The 21,939-nt window shown below is 40.7% G+C and overlaps 2 protein-coding genes across 4 annotated transcripts in view; one reads left to right on the top strand and one right to left on the bottom strand.

Annotated features, from left to right (window-relative positions):
- The first annotated feature begins 4,236 nt into the window (after nt 1-4,236).
- On the top strand, nt 4,237-16,134 carry tprg1l (tumor protein p63 regulated 1-like). Its single transcript, XM_041206864.1, has 5 exons — nt 4,237-4,572; nt 7,799-7,890; nt 9,917-10,093; nt 11,668-11,821; nt 12,488-16,134. The coding sequence occupies exons 1-5, from the start codon at nt 4,321-4,323 to the stop codon at nt 12,680-12,682; spliced, it is 870 nt and encodes a 289-aa protein (XP_041062798.1). The 5' UTR covers nt 4,237-4,320; the 3' UTR covers nt 12,683-16,134.
- Nucleotides 16,135-19,712: 3,578 nt separating this feature from the next.
- The window catches only part of wrap73 (WD repeat containing, antisense to TP73), a 36,259-nt gene continuing 34,032 nt past the window's right edge, over nt 19,713-21,939 (bottom strand). For all 3 annotated transcript variants that reach the window (XM_041206638.1, XM_041206639.1, XM_041206637.1), the window contains exons 11-12: nt 20,964-21,155; nt 19,713-20,834 (exon numbers count right to left, since the gene is read on the bottom strand). In XM_041206638.1, the coding sequence (XP_041062572.1) occupies nt 20,725-20,834; nt 20,964-21,155 (302 nt within the window). In that variant the 3' untranslated portion in view covers nt 19,713-20,724. The remainder of the gene's footprint in view (nt 20,835-20,963; nt 21,156-21,939) is intronic.

Below are 21,939 nucleotides of genomic sequence, written 5' to 3'. Positions count from 1 at the left end.
GCCAGCAACACCCGCATCCCATGAATGAATAAAAAAAATTAAGTGCTTTTCAACCTCACTGACCACTTTCTCACCATACTCTGCAATTTGTTCTCTGTCCAAAAATATATCCAATGTCTGTTTGAATATCCTTCCTTTGAATGTCTGTTTGAATATCCTTCTGTTTCAATATCCTTCCCTAGTAACGTTTAAGTGAAAAATGTTGCACTGGACTTCCCTTCTTATTCTTAACTTCTTATTGTTTAAGTTATTCTTTTTGGTGGAATGGGGTAGGAGTTACTGTCCTTGACTTGACCATATATTGAATTTTTGATCTGGGGTTCTCCACTATCAGAGGCAGTCTTTCTAATGAGACGTCGGCCCTCTCAAAGTGGACTGAAAAGATCCCGTGCCACTACTTTAAAGAAAAGTGCAATTTCCCTGGTGTCTTGGTCAATATTTGTCCCTCAACCAACATCACTAAGTCTAGGTCATTATCACATCGCTGTTTGTGGGATCCTGCTGTGTGTAAATTGGCTGCAGATTTTCCAATATTACAGGGGCTACACTTCAGAAAAAATATACTTAATTTGCTGCAAAGTGCTTTGGGGCATCCTATGATTGTGAAAGGTGGTTAGGTTAGGTTTTGTGTTGATACCTGTTGAGAGGGGACTTGAACCCATAACCTTCTGACTTAGAGCAAGAGGGCTATCAACCGAGCTACCGCTGATTAATTCACATACAAACAGGTGTGTGGCGTGTGCATGTTCATTGTGTGGTGAACACACAGTACATTTATCTGACCATGTTTGACCGCATCAATTGTAGAGAAATAAAAGAATAGAACAAATTGTCCAGAACAAAACTGAGCTATATGAGGTCAGCAAGGTACCAAACTCGATAGTTGATTCTGCAGAGTTTGCTGTCCTTACCAAGGGCAACAGTAGGGGTCCTGCAATTGGCTTTGTCGGCCCAGAATTGTGGGCGGACAAACCTCACTTACATCTCCTACTGACTGCTGTCTTTGAATCTTGTGGAAATTGGGCATAGGTGAGCATAAGGTGGATTTGGCTGTGATACCAGCCACTGACCCAGGTAATTAGATTTAGGGTGATATAGGACGAAATGCAATTTGATGAAATACAAATAACTGGTGTGAATGAAACTGTATGCTTGCAATGAGGCTACACCATCAAGAGAGAAGGGTGAGTTTGTAATAATTCAATAATTTAAGAGAATTGCAGTTAATTCTGCTTGACCCAAGTTTGTTAAATAGATTAATAAAGGAAACTCTGTCATCTTGATCTGAGCTATCTTACTGGGGTTAATACCTGTGGAGATCATGTTCCAACTGACCTTGCCCAAGGACCCTGCCCAGAGCTCTGAAGAGGAGTTATACGGACTCAAAGCATTAATTCTGTTTCTCTCTCCACAAATGCTGCCAGACCTGCTGAGATTTTCTAGCATTTTCTGTATAATGCATGGGGACCTCTGCTTTCTGACTGATCAGTGGTAGCTGTGTCTTCAGAATGCTGGCTGAGTCAGGTCAAGGGAGCTTTTTGATCTGCCTGACCTTTGGTTACCCTGACCTGAACGAGGTCCATGGGTTAATATGTGGAACTGTGAGCACCATCTGTATCTTACTTGATGTGAAGATTGGTTGCAAAATTAAGAAAATGAATGCTTACCTCAGTACTGTTGCACACCATGTGAGCTATCACAAGATTACATATAAATCACTAAGAATACACATGGTGCCAATTCATTAGAGCGACAGCAATGAAGGAAGTTCTCACTTAGTTATTCAGAGATCATTAGCTACAACAAATTACAACTGCCTCGATACAGAACCCTTATGTTATAGCATAGCGGATGGTAAATGCAAAGCTGCTCAAATCCCAGAGGGAAACTTGAAACAACTCTCAGCTGTTCTGCAATTTGTATTTTAATTTTGAGATACATGCCTTGAATTCAGTAGTAATAAGTCCACTGAATCTTAGAAGCTTTTTTACAAAACTAAATTAAACATTAATAAAAAAAATAATTTTAAGCACATACATAGGTCTACAAATTATTACTTTGATAACTCCTAGGTCCCCTAATTAATCTAACTCCCAGTTACACCCCTGTTAAAGCAACAGTAAGAACAAAATAGATTTTAACAGATCCAGGCAAAGCACACGATACCCTGGACAGGGATATTTACAATGAATTATCTTAGTTTCGGTTCCTATAGGCAGCAGCTTGGTACATAGAGGCCGGAGGCTTTTCACACTTTAGATCTTAGAATGTCTTCTTCTTACACATAACCTTCTCTCCTTTATACAGACTTACCCCTTTGAATGCAAATTCCATTGTTTCAATATTCTTTGGACTTTACCTTACTAATAATAAAAATTTTTCATAGTATCAATTTTATCAGTAAGCCCCGGGAAAAATAAACACACTGTTTGGCTTCTTCTGGCTAAGTGTAACATTTCATCCTCTCTTTTGAAATTCAAACTACTCTGGTTTATCTAAAAATGCAAATTTTCCTTTCCACCTCACATTCTAAAACTTCAGCCATGTTTACTTAGTTAGCATTTCAAATCTAGCTTCTCTTCTGATACATCAAAGCCTTCAGACCAACTATTTTTAATTCAATTAAGTCCCCTCTCAACCCTCCCATACACACACACACACACACACACTATCCAGGCCCCACTGTTCCTACTTTAGAGTAATTCCCATTATATTTTCATAACACTTTAACATCGTAAAGCATCTCAATAAATTTCAGGGGAGCATTATCATACAAAATTTGTCATTGAGCCACACAAGGAAATGTGCACAGGCAATAAAAAGCCCAGTCAAAAAGGTAGCTTCTAAGGAGCATCCTATTAGAGCAGAGGTAGAAAAGTCCAGTTGCTTAGGGAGGGAATTCCAAAGTTTAGGGCTTTGGCAACTGAAGGCCCAGGTCCCACTAATGGTACAGCGATGAAAATCAGAGGTGTGCAAGATGCCAGAACTGCAGAGATCTCGGAGAGTTGTTAGGTTGAGGAAGATTACAGAAATAGGGAGGAGCGAGGCCATGGAGATATTTAAAACCAGTGAGGAGAATTTTAGAATCAAAGTGTTTCTGGACCAGAAGCCAATGTGCATCAATGAGTAGAGGTGATTGTAATACATTATTTACACCAGAATTTCACTGCCAGAATATCTTCCCCATAAAATGTCAGAATAGTGCACCCTTGAGGCTTCAGTGAATAACTGCATTGCCCAGCACAACACTCAGCCATTCAAATCTACAAGGCCCCAAATTCAATCCTCATCTGTGTCAAATTACTTGATTTCACCTGAAGCAACAGCAGGGGATGTCAGCACCTTCAGTCTAGAAAGTAAAATTGTTATAGGTTCCCAATCCTGAGTGGCTCAAGCGAAATTTGTGTGGGCATCATGTAAGGACAGGATTGGCCTCAGCTGTGTTGCTGGCACTAAACCTATGGAGATAGGTTTGAATGAAGGAAAAAACCCATGATCAATTTGATCTCATTCTCTCAGGAGACCAATTCCATTCTGTCCAGATACGGCCTCAATCTCAATTCCTCCCAATCCTTTTCAGCTGTGGAGTAAAGAAATAGACATTTTCTGTCCCAGATTTGCTTTTCGGAATCCTGAAAATGAGCCCCATCCCATCCCATCCCCAAGCTCCTGCCTTAGCATATCCAATGGCACTGTGCTGACTTTAATTTAGCAACCCCCCCACCCCCCTCCTTGTTCTTTTCCAAGTTCCACCACCAATCACCAGTCACAGTACAACCACTCACTCCCTTGGTACCCAGGCCTACCATCAATCCTCACCCTGATCTCTCCCAATCACTGTGCCCACTCCAAACCTTCTACAATCCCTGCCCTCACTCCAGGCCCTCTCCAATCTCAGTCCCATAGTGCAGGCACTAACTTAATATCCAGGCTCTGTCTCAGTCACAAACTGATCCCATCTCATCCCTTTCCCAAACCCCAGCTCTAGACCCCGGCACTATCTCCCTTAGCAACGCACCCCCCCCAGCCCGGTATAGTCTCTCCACTCCTGCCCCGCCCCCATTATCCTGATCTCGTCACAGGCCCCGCCCTGGCCCGCCCCCGATTCTCCGCCCCGCCTCGCCTCCTTGCCCCGCCCCCCGACTGGCCACGCCCCCGACTCTGGCTCCGCCTCGTTGCCCCCCACCCCCCCCCCCCCGCTGCTGCGCTCAGCCCCCAGGCCCCTCCCCTCTCCCCAGGCCAGGCCAGCTGTTGTCTCCCAGGCTCCTCCTCCTCCCTCCTCCTCCTCCTTCTCCGGGGTCCCGCTCTGCTAAGACGGCCATGCTGCAGATGGATGATTCGGTGGAGCCGGAGGCGGCTGTGCTCCCCACCGAGGGCATCGCGGGCCCGGGCTTCCCGGGGGGAGTCGCCGCCGCCGCACGAACTGAGCCGCCTCCCTCACAGCCCGCGGCCGCCGCCGTCAGCAGTTCGGAGAGCGCCGTTCCCGCAGCCCATGGGGCCGAGACCCTGACTCCGTTCAGTGTGAAGGATCCCACTCTGCAGGCCAAGATCAAGGATTACTTCGTGTTCAGGGTAAGGGGGTCGAGCCGGCCGCTATCCCGATCCGCCTGTATTTATACCTAACTAATCATTTGTTTACATTGCTGTGCATTTGCATATTTATATATAGTTGTATCTAAATTTATATAGATCAGCCGTGGTCATATGAACATTTTTTATGGCTCCATGTCTAAATCTTTTTACCTATATTTATACTTGTGAAACATTACATACGTATAATTCTATTTATACCTATACGCGTATGCATAAGGTACATATTTGTTTATATCTTTATTTTTCTATGTTTTACTCACTGCAAAATTGTCTATTGTTGTTGCTCCTAAGGAAGTTATGGTGGGGGTCTCCAAATGGCATAGTAGAACTCGAGGGGCTTGTTTGGCTACTTCAGAGATCAACCATTTTTGTGTGGGCCTGGAGTCATGTGTCAGATTGGTTAAGGAAGGTTTTCTTCCTTTTGGGTTTTGCCAATCTGACAACTTCATGGTCACTTTTACTGATACCAGTTTTTTTTATTTCCAGATTCTTTTCAAACTGATTTCTCAAACTGATGGGACTTGGAGTTGCGCTGAATTATTAACCCAGGACTCTGGATGACTAGTCCAGTAACATAGCCCATTACAACCATTTTAATAACCGTGCAGTCTTCTAAATCTATTTAAATAACTAATTACTGTCAGCATCAAAACCTGTGTTTCTTTATCTGTAAACATCTGATTATATTTATTCAAATCTATCTTAATTTATCTCTCTGGTTTATATTTCTAGAATTTTACCAGATCTATATCTATCACTGATAATACACACAATTTTTAAATGTAAACCAGACCCCAAATTCTGGGCAGAGAAAGGGCTGCTCACTTCATTGTCCAGGAGAGACTCCTTATCATCTTCTAGTATCTATGATGCCCTGTTCAATGTTTGCCTGCCATGGATTTGAAATAAGATGGCCTATTATTTTATGTCTTTTTATTCCTGTTCTGGCAGCTACTCTGAAGAATTTTTAAAGAGAGAGATTGTAGCCCAGGCTTCTGTCAAGGAATCGATGTTGGATTGAGCAAAGTGTTGTGATAACTCAAAGGAAAGATGATGCTAAATGCTCTTTAAATTATTAATTGATGTGTTTAAGAGATTGTCACAGTGTGATCACCTTCTCACTTTTCTCCTAATCACAGTATTTAATTTCAGATAGTGACTCTTAGTCACAGCCTAACAAAAAGATTAGGGGATGTGAATACTGGCTTTTAAGAAAATATACACACCAGCTACCCATGGGTAATTTGGGGTCTCTAACATGTTTGTGATGGTTGGCTGCAAACCCAGCCTGTCTTTTCTAAAGAACCCCTTGGGCCTACTCTTGTCATTTAGTTAAATTGTGGTTGATCTGAACCTCAACTCCCATTTACCTGCCTTTACTCCATATCTCTTGATAGACTTATCTAACAAAAATCTATCAGTCTCACTCGTGAAAGTTCCAGTTGTCTCAGTCTTTTAGGGGAGAGAGTTCCAGATTTCTACTAATCTTTTTTGTGAAAAAATGTGTTCTGAATGGCCTAGCTCTATGCTTGTATCCCCATATTTTTGATTATAAGACAGAGGAGATAGTTTCTCTGTTTCTACCGTGTTGGATCTGTTCGATATTTTTAAACAGCATGATCATCCCTTGCTCTTCTGCACTCAAGGGAATGTGAGCCAAGTTTATGTAACCTGTTCTCATAATTCAACCCTGCAAGAAATCTGCAGTCACGAAAGCAGTGGTGAAAATGCTATATTACAATAAAAGATGAGTTTAAATTTGATTTTAATCTTAAATCAGTGTTATTTTTTAATTTATTCATTCACTGGATATGGCTGTTGTTGGTAAGACCAGCATTTATTGCTCATCCTTCGTTGTCCTTGAGGAGGTGGTGGTGCCTTGAACTGCTTCAATTTGTGTGGTGAAGGTGTTCCCACGGTGCTGTTAGATAGGGAGCTCCAGAATTTTGATCCAGTGCCGATGAAGGAATGTCAATAAATATCCAAGTCAGAATGATGTGTGACTTGGAGGGGAACGTATAGGCAGTAATGTTCCCACGCAGCTGCTGCCCTTGTTCTACTAGATGCTGGATGTCACAGGCTTGATAGAAGAAGTCTTGGTGACTTTGATCACCTCACTGCCAAGCTGGAAAGAAGCCCAAGTTTTGGATGTTTTCACTGATGTTAAGATAAAAAGCCTCTGAGAATTTGTCATTCAGTTGCACAGAATGTAAGTTAAGCAAAGGAATGGAACCAAACTACATGCATTGATAAACTGATAGTTCCTTGCGGAAGTGACCGTTATAGTGGATGGGGGGAAATGTAGTGAATATGATGCAGATGGGCTTTGAGAAAGCCTACATCAAGGTACCTCAGAAATGACTATCAGAGAGGATTGAGGGATATTGAATTAGTGGAATGGTAGCAAATTGGTTTAAAATGAGAGGAAATGAGTAGGAGTTAAGAGGTGATTTCTTAGAGTGATTGGAGGTGGGTAATGATGTAATGCAGGATTCAGATGTCAGAATATTCCTGTTCAGATGACTTCAATGATTTACATGTCGGGCAAAAGAGATGAGTGTCCAAATTTGCAGATGATGCTCAAATCGGAAACACAGTAAATATTCTGAAGGTCAAAGAAAGCTGCAAAGTTATATTGATAAAATGGTGGAATAGGCAAAAAATTGTCAAACTTCAACTTCATTAACTGGGGACCTGATTGGCCTTGGCTTTGATATCCAACAACTTTCCCATCCAGTCAGCTAACTTGCTGGCACTCATCATTTTAGACAAATTGAATGGCATCTGTGGGTGGTTACCCATGGAACCGTAGCAATGAGTTAACAAGGAGGCAGAAAGCAAAATCACCAATTAGGTTTGGGTGAAATCTAATTGAAGCAAGTGGAATAAGACCAGCCCCACAAACCACACTCATGTATTACACAGACTGATGGTCACCTCTTCTTCTCAGGCCCTTGGCTGATATGCTTGCTCCTTGTGTCTCATTGGCTTCATTCACAGGCTACTGGGCTGGGTTTCAATGCTGTCCTTTTCATTCCCAGCAGAAGTTGCTGGTGGACAGGTTGTAAAGACCTTGATAAAAGTTTTTGAGTGAATAGTTGTAGGTTGACCTTGACATTGTGGTGTTATAAACCAACATTTAACCTCTTGTTAAAATTTCTTCTTGGCATAGTTTTTCACTATAAACATTCTCTCTTCCTTCTAGCCAGGGACCATTGAACGGGCTGTTTCTGATATTCGGTCCATCGCCATGCCAACAGAGGATGGAGGTGTGCAGAGTGTGTGGCTGCTAACTGAGTAAGTGATGAGACTTGTGGCCTTTTCACAAGTGGTATTGTATACTGCTGTATATGGTTGCTATGTAGTACTGTTACCAGTATTATAACATTATACAGTTCATTCCAACTTCCACTTCTAGTTTGTCAGGAACTTAATATTAGATTTGAAGAGTCAAAGTGTTGAAAAAGCTATTACGTGATGTATCTTGCAGTTTTACAGTGATACCCAGGATCTAGCAAGTGAAGTGGCACCATCTAGTGGAAAAACATCAGCACTATTTTCAAATATATACACACACTGTCTAATTTGATTTATTTCCATAGTATTAAAATGGGATATCCAATGACCATTGTATATTTGCTCATTCAGTTAGACCTAATGTTGCTTTGGTGGATTTCACAAGGAGTTGCAACGCAGTGACTTAATGCCAGGTGTCAGCATATTCAGTGGAGGAAGGAACGCCTTGTCAAGTAAGCAAAGCTCTGTTGTGAGCTCCACATTATTGCCATTCCTCAGTTAAGATGAATCACAGAATCTTTGCAGTGTAGAAGGATGCCATTGATGGCCCATCAGGTCTGCACTGGCTCTCTGAAAGAGCATTCTACCTAGTCCCACTCCCCGGCCTTATCCCCATAATCTTGCACATTCATTCTTTTCAGCCTGCCTCCACCACCCTCTCAGGAAGTTCGTTCCAGACTCCACCCACACTCTGGGTGAAAAAAATTTTCCTCACATCATCATTACTCCTTTTGCCAATTATTTTGAATCTATGCCCTCTAGTTCTTAATGCTCTCTTGAGTGAGAACTGTTTCCTACTATTTACCTGGTCCATACCCCTCAGGATCTTGACTATCTCTATCAAGTCTCCTCTCTGGCTTCTTTCTCCAAGGCAAACAGTCTCAACCTCTCCAGTCTATCCTCATAGCTACAGTTCTTTATCCCTGGAATCATTCTTGTGAATCTCCTCTGTACTCACTCCAATGCCTTTGCATCCTTCTTCAAGCATGGCACCCAGAACTGGACACAGTACTCCAGATGAGGCCTAACTATAACTTTATATAAACGATGACCCAAGGCCCTGCCTGTCTGTTCCAGTGTTTCAGGATAATGTAAAATCCCTGATAATATTTGAACAGAGGGTTTTTCCCAAGGTTCAGATTTCAGCTGGAACCCCCCAGGAAAACCCAGGTTAAGTAGTTCACCTTATTGCTATTTGTGGGACGTTGCTGATTTTTAAAAAAAAACATTATTAATGTGTAGGCATTGCTGGCAAGGTCAGCATTTATTACCCCACACTTAGCAGTTTCAGCATATTTGTGAATCAGCACATGGTGGTTGCCTTAAATCCTTGCCACAAACTGTTCCCTAGCCATCCCCTCCATTCCTCTCTTCGGCAACTGTCTGAAGCTGAACCAGACTGTTTGCAACCTCTCTACCTTTCTTTCCCCTTTTAAGATGCTCCTTTGATGAAGCTCTTGGTCATCTGCACTAATATCCCCTAATGTAGCTTGATGTCATATTTTGTTTGATCAGGCTCCTGTGATGATCCTTGGGATGTTATATTACATTAAAGGTGTATAAGATGTTGGTGGTGTTGCACTTAATAAAGTTTTGTTTGTTAGTTATGAATGAACAAGAAACAATACTGTGCTGAAACAGATAAAATACCACCTCCATCATTTTATTGTGTGGCTTCTCACTAGGTTATAGTCATATGATATTAGCCAGCTTAATCCACTGGCATGGTAGCATAGCTTGGATAAGTGTGCATACACATGGTTGCATATAATGATGTGTACACATCAGGCACAGACAGCGTCTGGTTCCGTTGCGATGCCCTCCACAGTCACAAATCCTGCCAATGCTCAGTTTCTAGACTTACACTTAGTATTGGTGAGGTGCTGGGGCGAAGCTATGTTCCAACAGGACTTGGTGTCTTCAAAAGAGGGGAGAAAGAACGAACTGATTTCTATGGTGTGAAAAATATTTTGGATGATATATTTGTACATTTTTTTAAACATGAATGTTTTCCATTGTGTTGCAGAATTGACCATTGGAACAACGAGAAGGAACGCCTGGTACTGATCACTGAGCGATCCCTACTCCTCTGTAAATATGACTTCATCAACCTCATCTGCCGACAGGTTATTCGAATTTCACTCAATGCAGTGGATACCATTTCAATTGGAGAGTTTCTGTTTCCTCCAAAGTCTCTGAATAAGTGAGTACTGTAGTGAAACCTTTGTCTTATCCAGTATTTTTGAACGAATCCTGTGGTGAGTCCCACACCAGATTCTGGACTAATACAGTGAACGCTCTAATAAAGCTGGAGGCCATATTTAGAAAATAGTCACTAAAAAATCCAATAAGGAATGCAGGAGAAGCATCTTTTTCCAGAGAGTGGTGAGCATGTGGAACTAGCTACCATGTGGAGTGGTTAAGGCAAATAGCACAGGTGAATTTAAGCAGAACCTTGATAATTAGATGAGGAAGAAAGGAATAGAAGTATATGCTGATAGGTTGAGATGAAATAGGGTGGGAGGAGGCTTATTGGGCAGAATGGCCTGATTCCATGCTGTAAATTGTACACAAAAGTTTGTACATAAATTTGCTACGTATTTCAGAGTCCTGGAGCATCAGGACCCCATCATCAATGCAAAAAAACCTGTATATCTTGAATAAAATCAAAAAATGCTTGATGTCCACAAGAAGTCCAAAGAATGTGTGCGGTAGTTTACTGATGATGGAACTGGATCAACAACCTAGAGAGATGAGTTCAAATTCCACAATGCCTCACTCGATAAGTCTGGTAATTTGTCAATTGGCAAATTAACCATAAAAGCTACCAGGTAGTTATAAAATCAACTAGAGCTTGCCACCTACCAACAACAGCCATAGCTCATTGATAGAACTCTGAATCACAACCTGGGTTCAAGTCCCACTCCGGGACTTGAGCACAAAATCAAGGCTGATGCTCTGGTGCAGTACTGAGGGAGTGCTGTACGTCTTTTGGATAGGACATTAAACCAAGGCCTCATCTGTCCCCTCAGATGGTTCCAAAAGATCCCAAGATATTATTTTGTAGAAGAGCAGGGGAGTTATCCCTGGTGCCCTAGCCAATATTTATTCCTCAACCACCATTGTTAAAAACAGATTATCTGGTTATTATCACATATTGCTGATTGTAGAAGCTTGCTGTGTACTAATTGACGACATTTCCTACAACAGGGACTGCATTTCAAAAGTACGTCATTGGCTGTAAAACACTGAGACATATCTGATGGTCTATATAAATGCAAGTCTTTCTTTAACATATGACTCCAGTTCCACACCATGTGGTTGACCCTTAATGGCAATTGGGTTATATTTGATTGCCTGATCCAAGTCCCCAAACTCTACCTCTGATATGGGCAATAAATATGCAGCCTTGCAAACTGTACCCACTTCTTGAGATCAAATATGATATAGTCCATTACTGCCTGTAATGACTGATTTACTTTTCAAATGTGAAATTAGCTAATTCCGAGGAAAGGACGGAATTTGGAAAGTTAACCTCTCTTTCCTGTTTGAAGATGCCCGCCAACTTGCTGTGTCTTTCTCACACTCAGTTTTATTTCTGGTATTTTTCTGCCTGTACCCACTGGCATATTTAGCAGTGTCTGAACCATTCAACCCCTTTTGTTGTTGAATATAAGCCTATTTTTACTCTTTTGTATTAAGCCATAAACATTACTTCCAAGAGGCGTATTGTACTACTTTAAGTGGTGGCGTCATTTGCCTTGTTTGTTTCCACAGGAGAGAGGGACATGGGATTCGCGTTCAATGGGACAAGCGGGATAGACCTTCATTTATTAACCGCTGGAATCCATGGTCCACTGACATGCCATATGCCACCTTCACTGAACACCCCATGGCAAACGCAGATGAGAAGATTGCATCCCTCTGTCAGGTAATAAATAAGCCAAGTGATTTAATGTTTCATGGCTTCTTCTGCCGCACAGTGCTACTTTCTACACTTGGCACGCAGTATGGATTGTAAATTGGCATTAAACTAGAAACTAGTTTCTAAGCTTAGCTGACTAACTAATCAGAGCTTAATAGAATTTCATAGAGAAGCATTACAATAAGCCTTTTGGCCCAACTGGTCCATGTTGGTAAATATGCTTCACATGAGGCTTCTCCACCCGTCTTCACCTAACCCTATCAGTATATCCTTCTGGTCCTTTTACTCTCTTGTGCTTATCTGGCTTTCCCTTAAATGCATTGGCTTCCTCTTGCCAATGCTATCTGCTTCACAACCAAATGAATCCAAGTGGGTTCAGATTGAACAAAATTGTACATTGATCATAGAACACCTGTATGTGCACTGTAGGGTTGTCTTTGGCTTAATTAGTGTATAGTGTGTCATTATGTAATTATAAGAGTAATCATAGGGGTACTTCCTCTTCCAGCACAAGATAAATCTTTAGTTCACAAGCTCCAGTTGTTGAATTTTAATAAGTTGCCAAATTGCTTTTAATTTCCAGTGCACACTGTCTAGTCAGTGACCAATTTTGAAACAAGTTGACTTTTGTTGCTTTTCCAATACTGTGACACTCTCTTTATTAAATTCCAGCTCGAGAATTTTAAGACCCAATTAATCCAAGCTGTGAAGAAGGCTCACAAAGAGGCACCACTGCCAGGCCGGGCTAATGGAGTGCTGATCCTGGAGCGACCCCTTCTCATCCAGACCTATATTGGTCTAATGTCCTTCATTAACAATGAAGCCAAACTGGGCTATTCAATGTCAAGGGGGACAATTGGATTTTAAACCAAAGGGTTTTAAGCTTTGCTGTGCCCAGTTGGTAGGATCTTCCACCTATATGGTATTTTACATTGCCTCTTCTGCACCTTTTCAATTTCTATTAATCCAACCTTCAGTCAGGAACTGGGCAGTTTTGGATGCATATTGTAAAGGAGTTGGATACATCAGGCCAGTTTGTATTCTATCCTGAGAGCACATTATATATACTGCAGCATGTGGTACAATGTCATTTTTAAAAACAAATTGCTTCAGAATTATTGCATATTATTCACAGGAAAATATAGCATTGCAATCTGGAAAATGATGAGCAGTGTGCCCTGCTTGTATTGTGGGTCTATTATCATTTTTGATGATCTGCTTACTGTACTTAAGCATTTGTGCTTTTGAAACCTAATGGAAACAGGACATGTTGGAGGGATGGAATGCTATTATGTCCACTAGGAGCCTGAGGGAAATGAAAGTCTGTGCTTTTATGAAGAGAAAGTGCGTAATGTAGTGAGTTACATTACCCTTTCACCTTCAAATATAGACCAATAATGCATTCTCTATCTCTGAGGGAAGGTGGATGTCAGGATTCAGATACAATCTAGATCGTGGGAATATCTTTTCTGATAGTTGTCATAATGAGGGAAGTTTGAACAGTCACAGTTCACTATGCAGCAGCTGTAAAACAGATAAAGAACTGATTGTCAGGATTTCCAAGGGAATGCAAGTACTGAAGCTGCACTACTCCAGTTTTGTCATGGGTCTGAAATGATGGCCAGGTGCTGTACTACGACAGCACATTTGTGGATGGGGTGGTTAAGATCAGTAATGTTCAGAGTCGCAGATGATTTCACACTTGTTGAATGAGAATTGTTGTAATGCTATGAAGAAAACCGGCATAGGTTGTAAGCAGCATTGTCAGCCTAAAAACAACAGCCATGTATCTCAAAGCTAGAACGTTGCAATACAACCAGCACACCCCCAATCTACAGTGGTTTGCTCATTTTCCCAGTGCCTTCTGTTGAATGAGTTTCCAGATTGGTTCTGAGGCAGCACTTTTATTAGACATAAAATCAAACACAGATGACTGAATACTTTCCATCTCTATATATCTTACTGAAATGCATTTCCTCAAGTGTCACATCAAAAAAGCAAACGATGGAATACAAATCACCAGAGACAGAATGGTTGCAGCCTCTTTATTGACCTCTGTGTTTATTTAGCAGCAATTAGGCTTTGACATTTTAAAAGAATACATTGTTTTACACAGTTTTCCATTCTTAAAAGTTTTTTTTCTCTGAATTGGGAACAGCAGAAAATGAATTGTGAAAAAAACAAGCAGTTAAAACTGTAACCAAATATGGCTGCCATTGTAAGTGGCTGAAAGCTTATTTTAAATGTCTAGCCTAGTTTAACAGGCCCCAATATTGACCAACTCAGGTGTGCCTTTAAGTAGTCATATTTGTCTCTATAGTTGAAAACCTCTGCTTTGATCTGTTTATGTATATTCAAATTGGCAGATTGAAGTACTATTTTAATAAGTCTTGTGCAAATACTGAAAACCCTTTCAAGTGTTGAGTATCTTGTTACAAATTTTCAGAAATCTTGGGTTCTGAATATTCCATCCTTTTGAGATTTGAAATATAATTCAGACAGTTATAATCACCTGCTGAACACAGGGTACAGTACTGGAGTCACTTATTGTTATTTGTGAGCAATTTTAATTTATAATGGTGCCTCACTAAGATAAAATAATCACAAAAAAACATGGTTGATGTGTCAGTATCTCGGTTGTAATCCAGAAATAATGTGTAATTCATTATAAGGAAGCTATTTCCATTACATAACAGGGTGTTGCAGTTGTTAGTAGTACCCTGATTGTCATACAAGGGCTAGAGTTTTCTTTCATTCTAAATACTGAGCAATAGTGATAAATAGGGGTACAGTGGTGTAGTGATTATGGTACTGGACTAGCAACTTATGGCACCAGAAGATCCAATTCGACCACAAGAAGTTATGAAATTAAGTGGTTGAGTGGCACAGTAATAATGTGACCACAAAAGCTGCTGTTAAAAAAACCCATGAGGTTCACTACCACCTTTCAGGGAAGCCTGGCCGCCTTACCCAATCTGGTTTCTGCTCCTAGACCAGTGCTTCCCAAACCTTTTCCCACTGTGACCCCATTTTGAGGCTTCAAAATTGCTATGACTGCAGAGTGTGTTAAATCACCTACCTTTTCACTAGCTTCTAGGAGCAGTAAACAGACCTCAAAGAAAAGTCAGTTAGGCCATGCCCTCCAGTGGAAAAAGAAATGCTGGGATTTGAAGAGGCCTTGCAGCTGTTAGCACTCAGTTCAAGTTCCGCGGCAGCCATTGCTGCCTTGGAACTCACGACCCCAAAATCTCAGGATCCACAGTTGGAGAGGCCCTGTCCTAGACTATATGGTTAATGGTTAATTTACTCTAAAGTGGTCCAGCAAGCCAAGCAGTTGCAGGCAATCACTATTAAGCAAACTTCCACCCCTTCAGACTGACTAGCAAAGCAACAAAATCTTTCAAACATTTAAAACGGCAAATAGTGTCACACTGGTGCAAATATTCAGTGCTCCTTTGTATCTGCCACACTCATTGGCCCTATCTGACCAAAACATTCCAACCTTTACAAATTCAATTAGCAATTAAATGTATCTGCTTTAGGACCAAGATGGGGAAGAATTTCTTCAGTCAGAGGGTGGTGAATCTTTGGAATTCTCTACCCAGGAGGCTGTGGAGGCTCAGTCAGTATGTTCAAAGCAGAGATCAAAAAATTTGTGACCAATGACATCAAAGGATACGGGAATAGTACAGGAAGATGGCACTGAGGTAGAAGATCAGCCATGATCCAGTTAAATGGCAGAGCAGGCTCCAGGGGCCGAAAGGCCTACTCCTGCTCCTGCTCCTATGTTCCTAGTAGCTCCTAACAGTGTTTTATTCTCTAAATAATTCCCCTCTTCCTCCATATGTTCTGTAAAAAGTAACTCATTTAAAGACTAAGGAGTGAGTCAGAAATGAAAATTTGTGCTTTTTCTTAATCTTACCTTTACTGAAACTCTGCTCCCTCAGTAATAATTTAAGTAAGCAGCAAGGGAGTAAAGTCCACTGTTGTGAGGGGAGGGGGTGGAGACATGTGTGGGGCAGGCTACATCACAATAAGAATTCAACACATTTTAGAGAGTCTTGACATATTTGCAAACACATTCACAGGTAGCTCTGGTGTCAATAGTTGAATACTCAGCTATGTACAATGACATCAGTCCATTTAAAAATGAGAGATTAATGAAGCGTGCTCATCAAATCCAGAAACTGGGAATGATTGGCAAAAGATGCTTAGACTGTGTTAAAGTATAGTGATAACTATAATCCAATCTTTTGTAAGCATTTTTGTGTTTTATTTAAAGCCATCACAATTGCTAATAAAACTGATCATTAAATATGCAAAATTATTGTGTGTGGTCATTTTCCAAAACTTAGTGGCATGTGAGAATCAAATTTAAGAAGCCAGGAAACCCAGAGTTTACTAATCCCCTTGTGATCAGAATCACATTTCATTTCCAATGGCCCATGGGTGGAGATTAAATATCTCTATAACCTTCCATTCTTTGACAGCCATTGATCCTTTTTTTAAGTGATAATTGACCTCAACTCAATTCCCTTTTCTAGAACTCTTTCTTCCTTCTCCCCCACCCCAGTCCACTGGTCTGTGGAGAAATTTTAGCTCCAACCCTATTCAAAGCTGATGAATTTTCTACTTGTGTTCTCTCCTATTCTCATTGCCCAGGATTATTTAATTCAACTTTATCTGGGCCTTTCATTGTTTTGAAGAACTGTTTCATCTTTTCATAATGTAGTCTTGAGGTACAGAACATTCTAATCAACTCTTTGAACCTTTTCTAATCCATCCATGTCTTTAAGGTTGGGTGATTAAAACCATATTTTGGAATTGGCCATTAACCTGTACAAATGTTCATGAAACTTGTTCAGACTTGTAATCCAACACCCAAAACAAATCCATAATTACGATGGTGCATTCAGATCAGGTTCTTTCAATGATTTCCAATTGAGCTGAAGGTTGTAGGTCAACTGTCATTGATGGGGACAGGTGACCCAGTCTACTGCAGACAGCTTTTCTTCATCTTGCTTCCAGCTATTCACCCAATATGACTTTCCTATTTAATAAGCTCAATTATAATTTCTAATCAAAGATGGAAAATTAAACAGGAAACAATTAATATTTGATGCAAACCCTTGAGTTTATAACATGTTGTGCTCAACACAACTAACCTCATGGCAGTCCACCAGAGTGAGGAGGGCGCTTACAACGGAGTCCTAGAATAAAGTGAGAGAGAGAGAGAGAAAAAGGGAGTGAGAAAGGCTGTAAGAGATAGATGAGGTCAGTGCAATGTAAAGGTGGGGAAGTAAAAGGCTAACGGAGAAACAAATTTTAAAAATTCACATCCCACGTCGGCAGTCAGTCTGTGGGTGATGAGGGGATGTGCACCTTCTTGAGCTTTTTTCTTGCCCTCCTGTCTTTGTACTAATCATCAGCCCTGCTTCAAAATCAGCTACGCTTTGAAGCGGTGCTTGCCATTGTGGGTGGTGTAGTGCATGCTCTTCCCAGCTGTTGAGGTCAAAGCCAATATTCTTCAAGTAAGCTTTCATGGTATCTTTGAAATGTTTCTGTTGGCCACCCTGTGATCTTTGATCAATCACTAGCTGAGAGTAGGGGGCACACACTTTGGAAGGTGTGTTCAGCGTTCTGCAGTGGCCTGTCCAGTACAATTGCCGAGTAAGAATGGTCATTTCTATACTCAGGACATCTTACTAGAGGATGCCATTTTCATAGTGATCCATCTGGGTAACGTGTAGGATCTTCCATACGATGGTATGTCTTAAGCTCTCCTGGGTGTCAGTGATATGTCATCCAGCTTTGAGTCAGGAGGACAATTGCATTGTATACTGCAACTTCTGTGTCCATTTGCAGGTGATGATTAAAGATGATTTGTCTGAGCAGCTTCCCAAAGAAGGAGCTTGCACACTGGATCCTGTGCAGAATGGCCATGTCAATGGTTGTTAACTGGAACATGTGGATACCTAGACAGTTGACTTTCTGCTGTCTACAGGAGGCGACCTACAGCTGTGATGTGGGGAATTTGTTGCAAGCCCAAGTTTTTGCTGGAGGACAACCTTTGTCTTACTGGCATTCAGATGTAGCCCTAGGGCTTGATAGTTTCTTTGAACAGGTCGAGGGTAGTGCATAGGTCATGTGTGCGCACACGCGCCAGGATATGTCATCTGCATACTGGAGGTCTTGCATGAGATTCTGGTCTTTGCTTTCAGCCTTGAGGTTGAAAATCTTCCTGTCAAACTTGTACTCAACTTTGTATTGCAATATGTTCCTTTCTACTCAATTTATAAATCCCAAGTTCAGCATACCTAATTTTCTACTCTTTTCAACCTTATTGATGGCCAGAAGGGCCTTTTTTCTTTCATATTTAAGCTCCTCGGAGGAAGTGTGGTTTCAAACAACCAAGTGGAAAGGTATGGCAATCTTAAATGAATTGGGTGATGAGTGGGAGCCAAGTCAACATTCAACAGAAACAAGCTGGCACACAACTCTTGCAAAGACAGAGCATTTGCAGTGTTGTGAAAAATTACCACAGTTGTTCTTGCTATGGGAAGGTGCTTAGAAGTTGCTTCCCTCCAGGATGATCAAGCCTAGGGAAGGAAAGCAGCTTCATTCTATATTCTGCATAGAATGAGCACCATCGGCTCCTCTATGCAGATGGAGTGCTTTTTGTATTTATTTTGACACACAATTCACCTTGCTACATAAAGCTTACTTTTTAACCTCTTCTCCCTTTTGTTTACACCCTAGACAACAAAATAGCCCTTAATTCCAAACCTCAGCTAACATCTCAGGTTATACAACTGTTATGATCCTGGACCAGACTCCAAAGTTCTTGATACAATCCAGTTAGACAAAGTTTGAAATTCAAGACATTTGCTAAGAGAATAAAGCCAGAAGATTCTAGAGTTTTTGGTTGAATAAACTTTACTATGGAAGGTCAGAAAATAATTTACAAAATCTATTTTTATCTTATACTCTTAACATTCACTGTTAATATGAGGTGTATGTGAATTAACTGGCAAACTGGTCAAATACACTACACTGCCCAATAAATGGCAAATGCAATCAAGACAGATCCCATGGATTTCTCAGCAACCCACAGAGACATCAATAATGTCTCTTTCACAAAGGATTCCAGTCTTCACCTGCAAAAATCTAGCCTTGGAAATCACTCAAAGTCACTCCGACTGACTGCCTCAACGGCTCGCAGAGCTTCAATCTCATCTCCCAAAAACTCTGTTCCCCTGGGATTCCCGAGTCTGCACACCAGCACCAACTCAAGCACAACTTCAGCTCTTCCAACCATGTTCGGCCTGCATTACGGAATCACCAACATTCTGCTGTCTTCTCAGATTTCCAAGGCTTTGCCTGAGCCCTCACTACTTAAAGCCTTCCAACTACAGCACTTATACTGTTTGATGCCTCTGTCTTTGCTCTTCTCCACGGTGGTTCCTTCCCTGGTTCTCTTACTTTGGAACACCTCTCCCCATTCCCTCTCTGGGATTTGTCCCTGCCCGGGACTCATCTGCTGTATCATACGATCCAGGGTTTTCACACCATTTTCTTCTTTCACACATCCACACTGGGCCCTTGTCCTCCCATTGCTCCCATTCTGTGCGTGCATGGAAACTCAAGCCCTGTCAGGACTTGGAGTACCCAACCTTTGCCTGATGACAAGGTAAGTTTGGATCGCTTAACACAATATAATTTACATACAGCATACAAAGCGAGTATACAAACAGATTTTAGTGCAAATTTTATTAGAAAAACATACCATAAATAATTATAAATCCAGTGCTACAAATATTTCAACTAATATTCAGTGATGTCATGTTTCAGTAATATACTGTTCTGCCCATGTAAAAGAAGAAAATATTTTCTGTGCTTGGTGCAAAGGTTTTTATTATTACAAAAGTATGCATTAAGGGCTTAATCTTAAATATTACCTATGAATCAGTTAAGAAATGCATGATCCACACACACTACTTTGTGCAGTAATATACAATGTTAATTGTGCAACATACATTATGGAATAAAAAGACTCATAACATCATTAACTCTCTTGCAATGTCCAGGTCCAATGATGTTTCATTATTGGAATGCCCCATCACAGCGTTAAAGCTAGTCCTGTACAATTACGAGTAGGTATCACAAACATCAAATGACCTGTCGTTTGCATTAGGTGGAGTCTCCCAGAATTTCAAACAAGGAAGTGTGAATCTTTGAGAAACTGTGTGTGATACGTCATCTTAAATAACAAAGTTGCATTTTATATAGTACCTTTCAGATCCTTGCGATGTTCTTAAAGTACTCTGCAGCCAATTAAGTACTTGAAGTTATGTTCATTGACTTTTAAAGGCAATGATCCCAAATCTTCATTTTGTTGAGTGTTCAGGTTGATGAACACAATGGCCAAGTCCAGAGACAAATTTACAACTTGAGATGATGTTTTGGTCAACAGCCACTGGTTCTATCCCTCTAGCTCGTCAATGATTACATGGACTTCTTTCCAAGGATAACCTAGCAGCTCTGTCTCAGTTGTAGGAAGTGATGCGATACAAGGGATTGAGCAGACAGAACAAGAATAAAAAAAATGCAATTCCCAACAAGAAAAAAGGACCTCAATAAAGAAATGAGATCCTATAGAATACAAACTCCAAATACATTTTTAAAAATTACTTTGCTATTGAATCTCTCCACCTAATGGTTGTAAAAGCAAATTTTTCACATTTGTTTTGAACAACAAATTTCCATCATAATATGCATTAGTATTTGTCACTGTTGCAGTCAGCCTACAATGCTCATTTGCTCTCAACAGGAACACACTGCAATATGGCAGACAACTGCAGCCAGACACTATGGTTCACTTGCACCCTCCAGCTCCAACGTTAAAATGTTTAACTTTCATCTGCGGTTTCTAAGTAGCACACGCACATTTGATCTTTACTCAGCAGCATTATAGAATCTCCACTGGGATGCCAGTGCAATGATAAAACCTGGAAACTACCTGCAGAAAGGACAACAGAATTCAGATGTTAGAAGACAAGTTCTTCAGAGGTCAGTATCATTTCTGCCATTAGTTAAGAAAATCTGAAATGCAGTCCCCAAGTCTTCAGTCCTGTTTCCCTCCCCTTACCTTCAGCTGGAACTTGCACTGACAGACACCCTGCAGGAGACCAAAGATACACCTTGTTGCTGCCAGTACAAATGGCCAGGCGGGCTCTGCATGGGTCCCACTGGAAGCATTTGACAGCAGACAATTGCTCTAAAACCACATACTGCTTCAGCTTTTGGGCATCCCATATCCAGAGAGTGTTTGGCATATTATCTGGAAGAGGAGAAAAAAAATTATAAATGAATATGTGTTTTATTTGCTAAGATAAATGAGGAAGGCAATTCTGTGGAACAGGATCATTGAAATCATTCCCATTCTTAGGATTTAATCAGCACAGAGCCCTGTAACAAAGTAAACACCAAAAATATCCAATGTACAAATCACCAAATGGCTGTGCACAAGATGAAACTATTAAATGTTCATAAGTGACAGTAGTGGGAGCGGCTCATGATAAGCACCATGGTAATGGTTACTTGCATTTATTTAATTACTTTCCCCTTAAATAAAAATAGGAATAGTCTAAATGTTGTAAATGGATGTTCTACTAAAGTTCTGTGATCTAAAAGAACAATTTTTTACATCAGTGAGACATTGCATTGATGTAGTTGAGGTCAACATGAAAAGGAACAGCAAAATGTTGAAAATTACTGCATTTAATAGAACTGAGGGTATCAGCAGTTCATAAAATGTTGAGAAACCAAATGAAATTATTTTAGTGCAGACAAAAGCATCCCCTTTTGTAGATATGGTGTGAAGATAAAGAGTGAAGAGAAGAGATAGTGTGAATTGCAATGTTTAGTATGATGTTTTTTGTTCACAAGAAGTGGTCCAAGTTTATAACTACCAGATGAGGAGGACAGCAGCAGGGAGACAAGTCATTGGTCCAAAAATATACTGAAAATTAATTACTTTGACCTTATAAACAAAGTTACAGACTGCAAAAACTCTATACACGAAGCTTCCAGTACAGAAACAAACTGAAATGACAAGGTGTAGA

Source organism: Carcharodon carcharias, chromosome 15 (genome assembly GCF_017639515.1).
Source record: "Carcharodon carcharias isolate sCarCar2 chromosome 15, sCarCar2.pri, whole genome shotgun sequence".
NCBI classification, from domain to species: domain Eukaryota; kingdom Metazoa; phylum Chordata; class Chondrichthyes; order Lamniformes; family Lamnidae; genus Carcharodon; species Carcharodon carcharias.
Note: the sequence above shows the minus strand (reverse complement) of the source record. Positions and strands in the feature narration are given on the sequence as shown.

Bases quoted from the DNA above. Each gene is read 5' to 3' on its own strand.
- tprg1l (XM_041206864.1), top strand. From the start codon at position 4,321: ATGCTGCAGATGGATGATTCGGTGGAGCCGGAGGCGGCTGTGCTCCCC. The intron at 7,891-9,916 runs GTAAGTGATGAG...ATTGTGTTGCAG, and splicing joins AGTGTGTGGCTGCTAACTGA to AATTGACCATTGGAACAACG. The intron at 11,822-12,487 runs GTAATAAATAAG...ATTAAATTCCAG, and splicing joins AGATTGCATCCCTCTGTCAG to CTCGAGAATTTTAAGACCCA.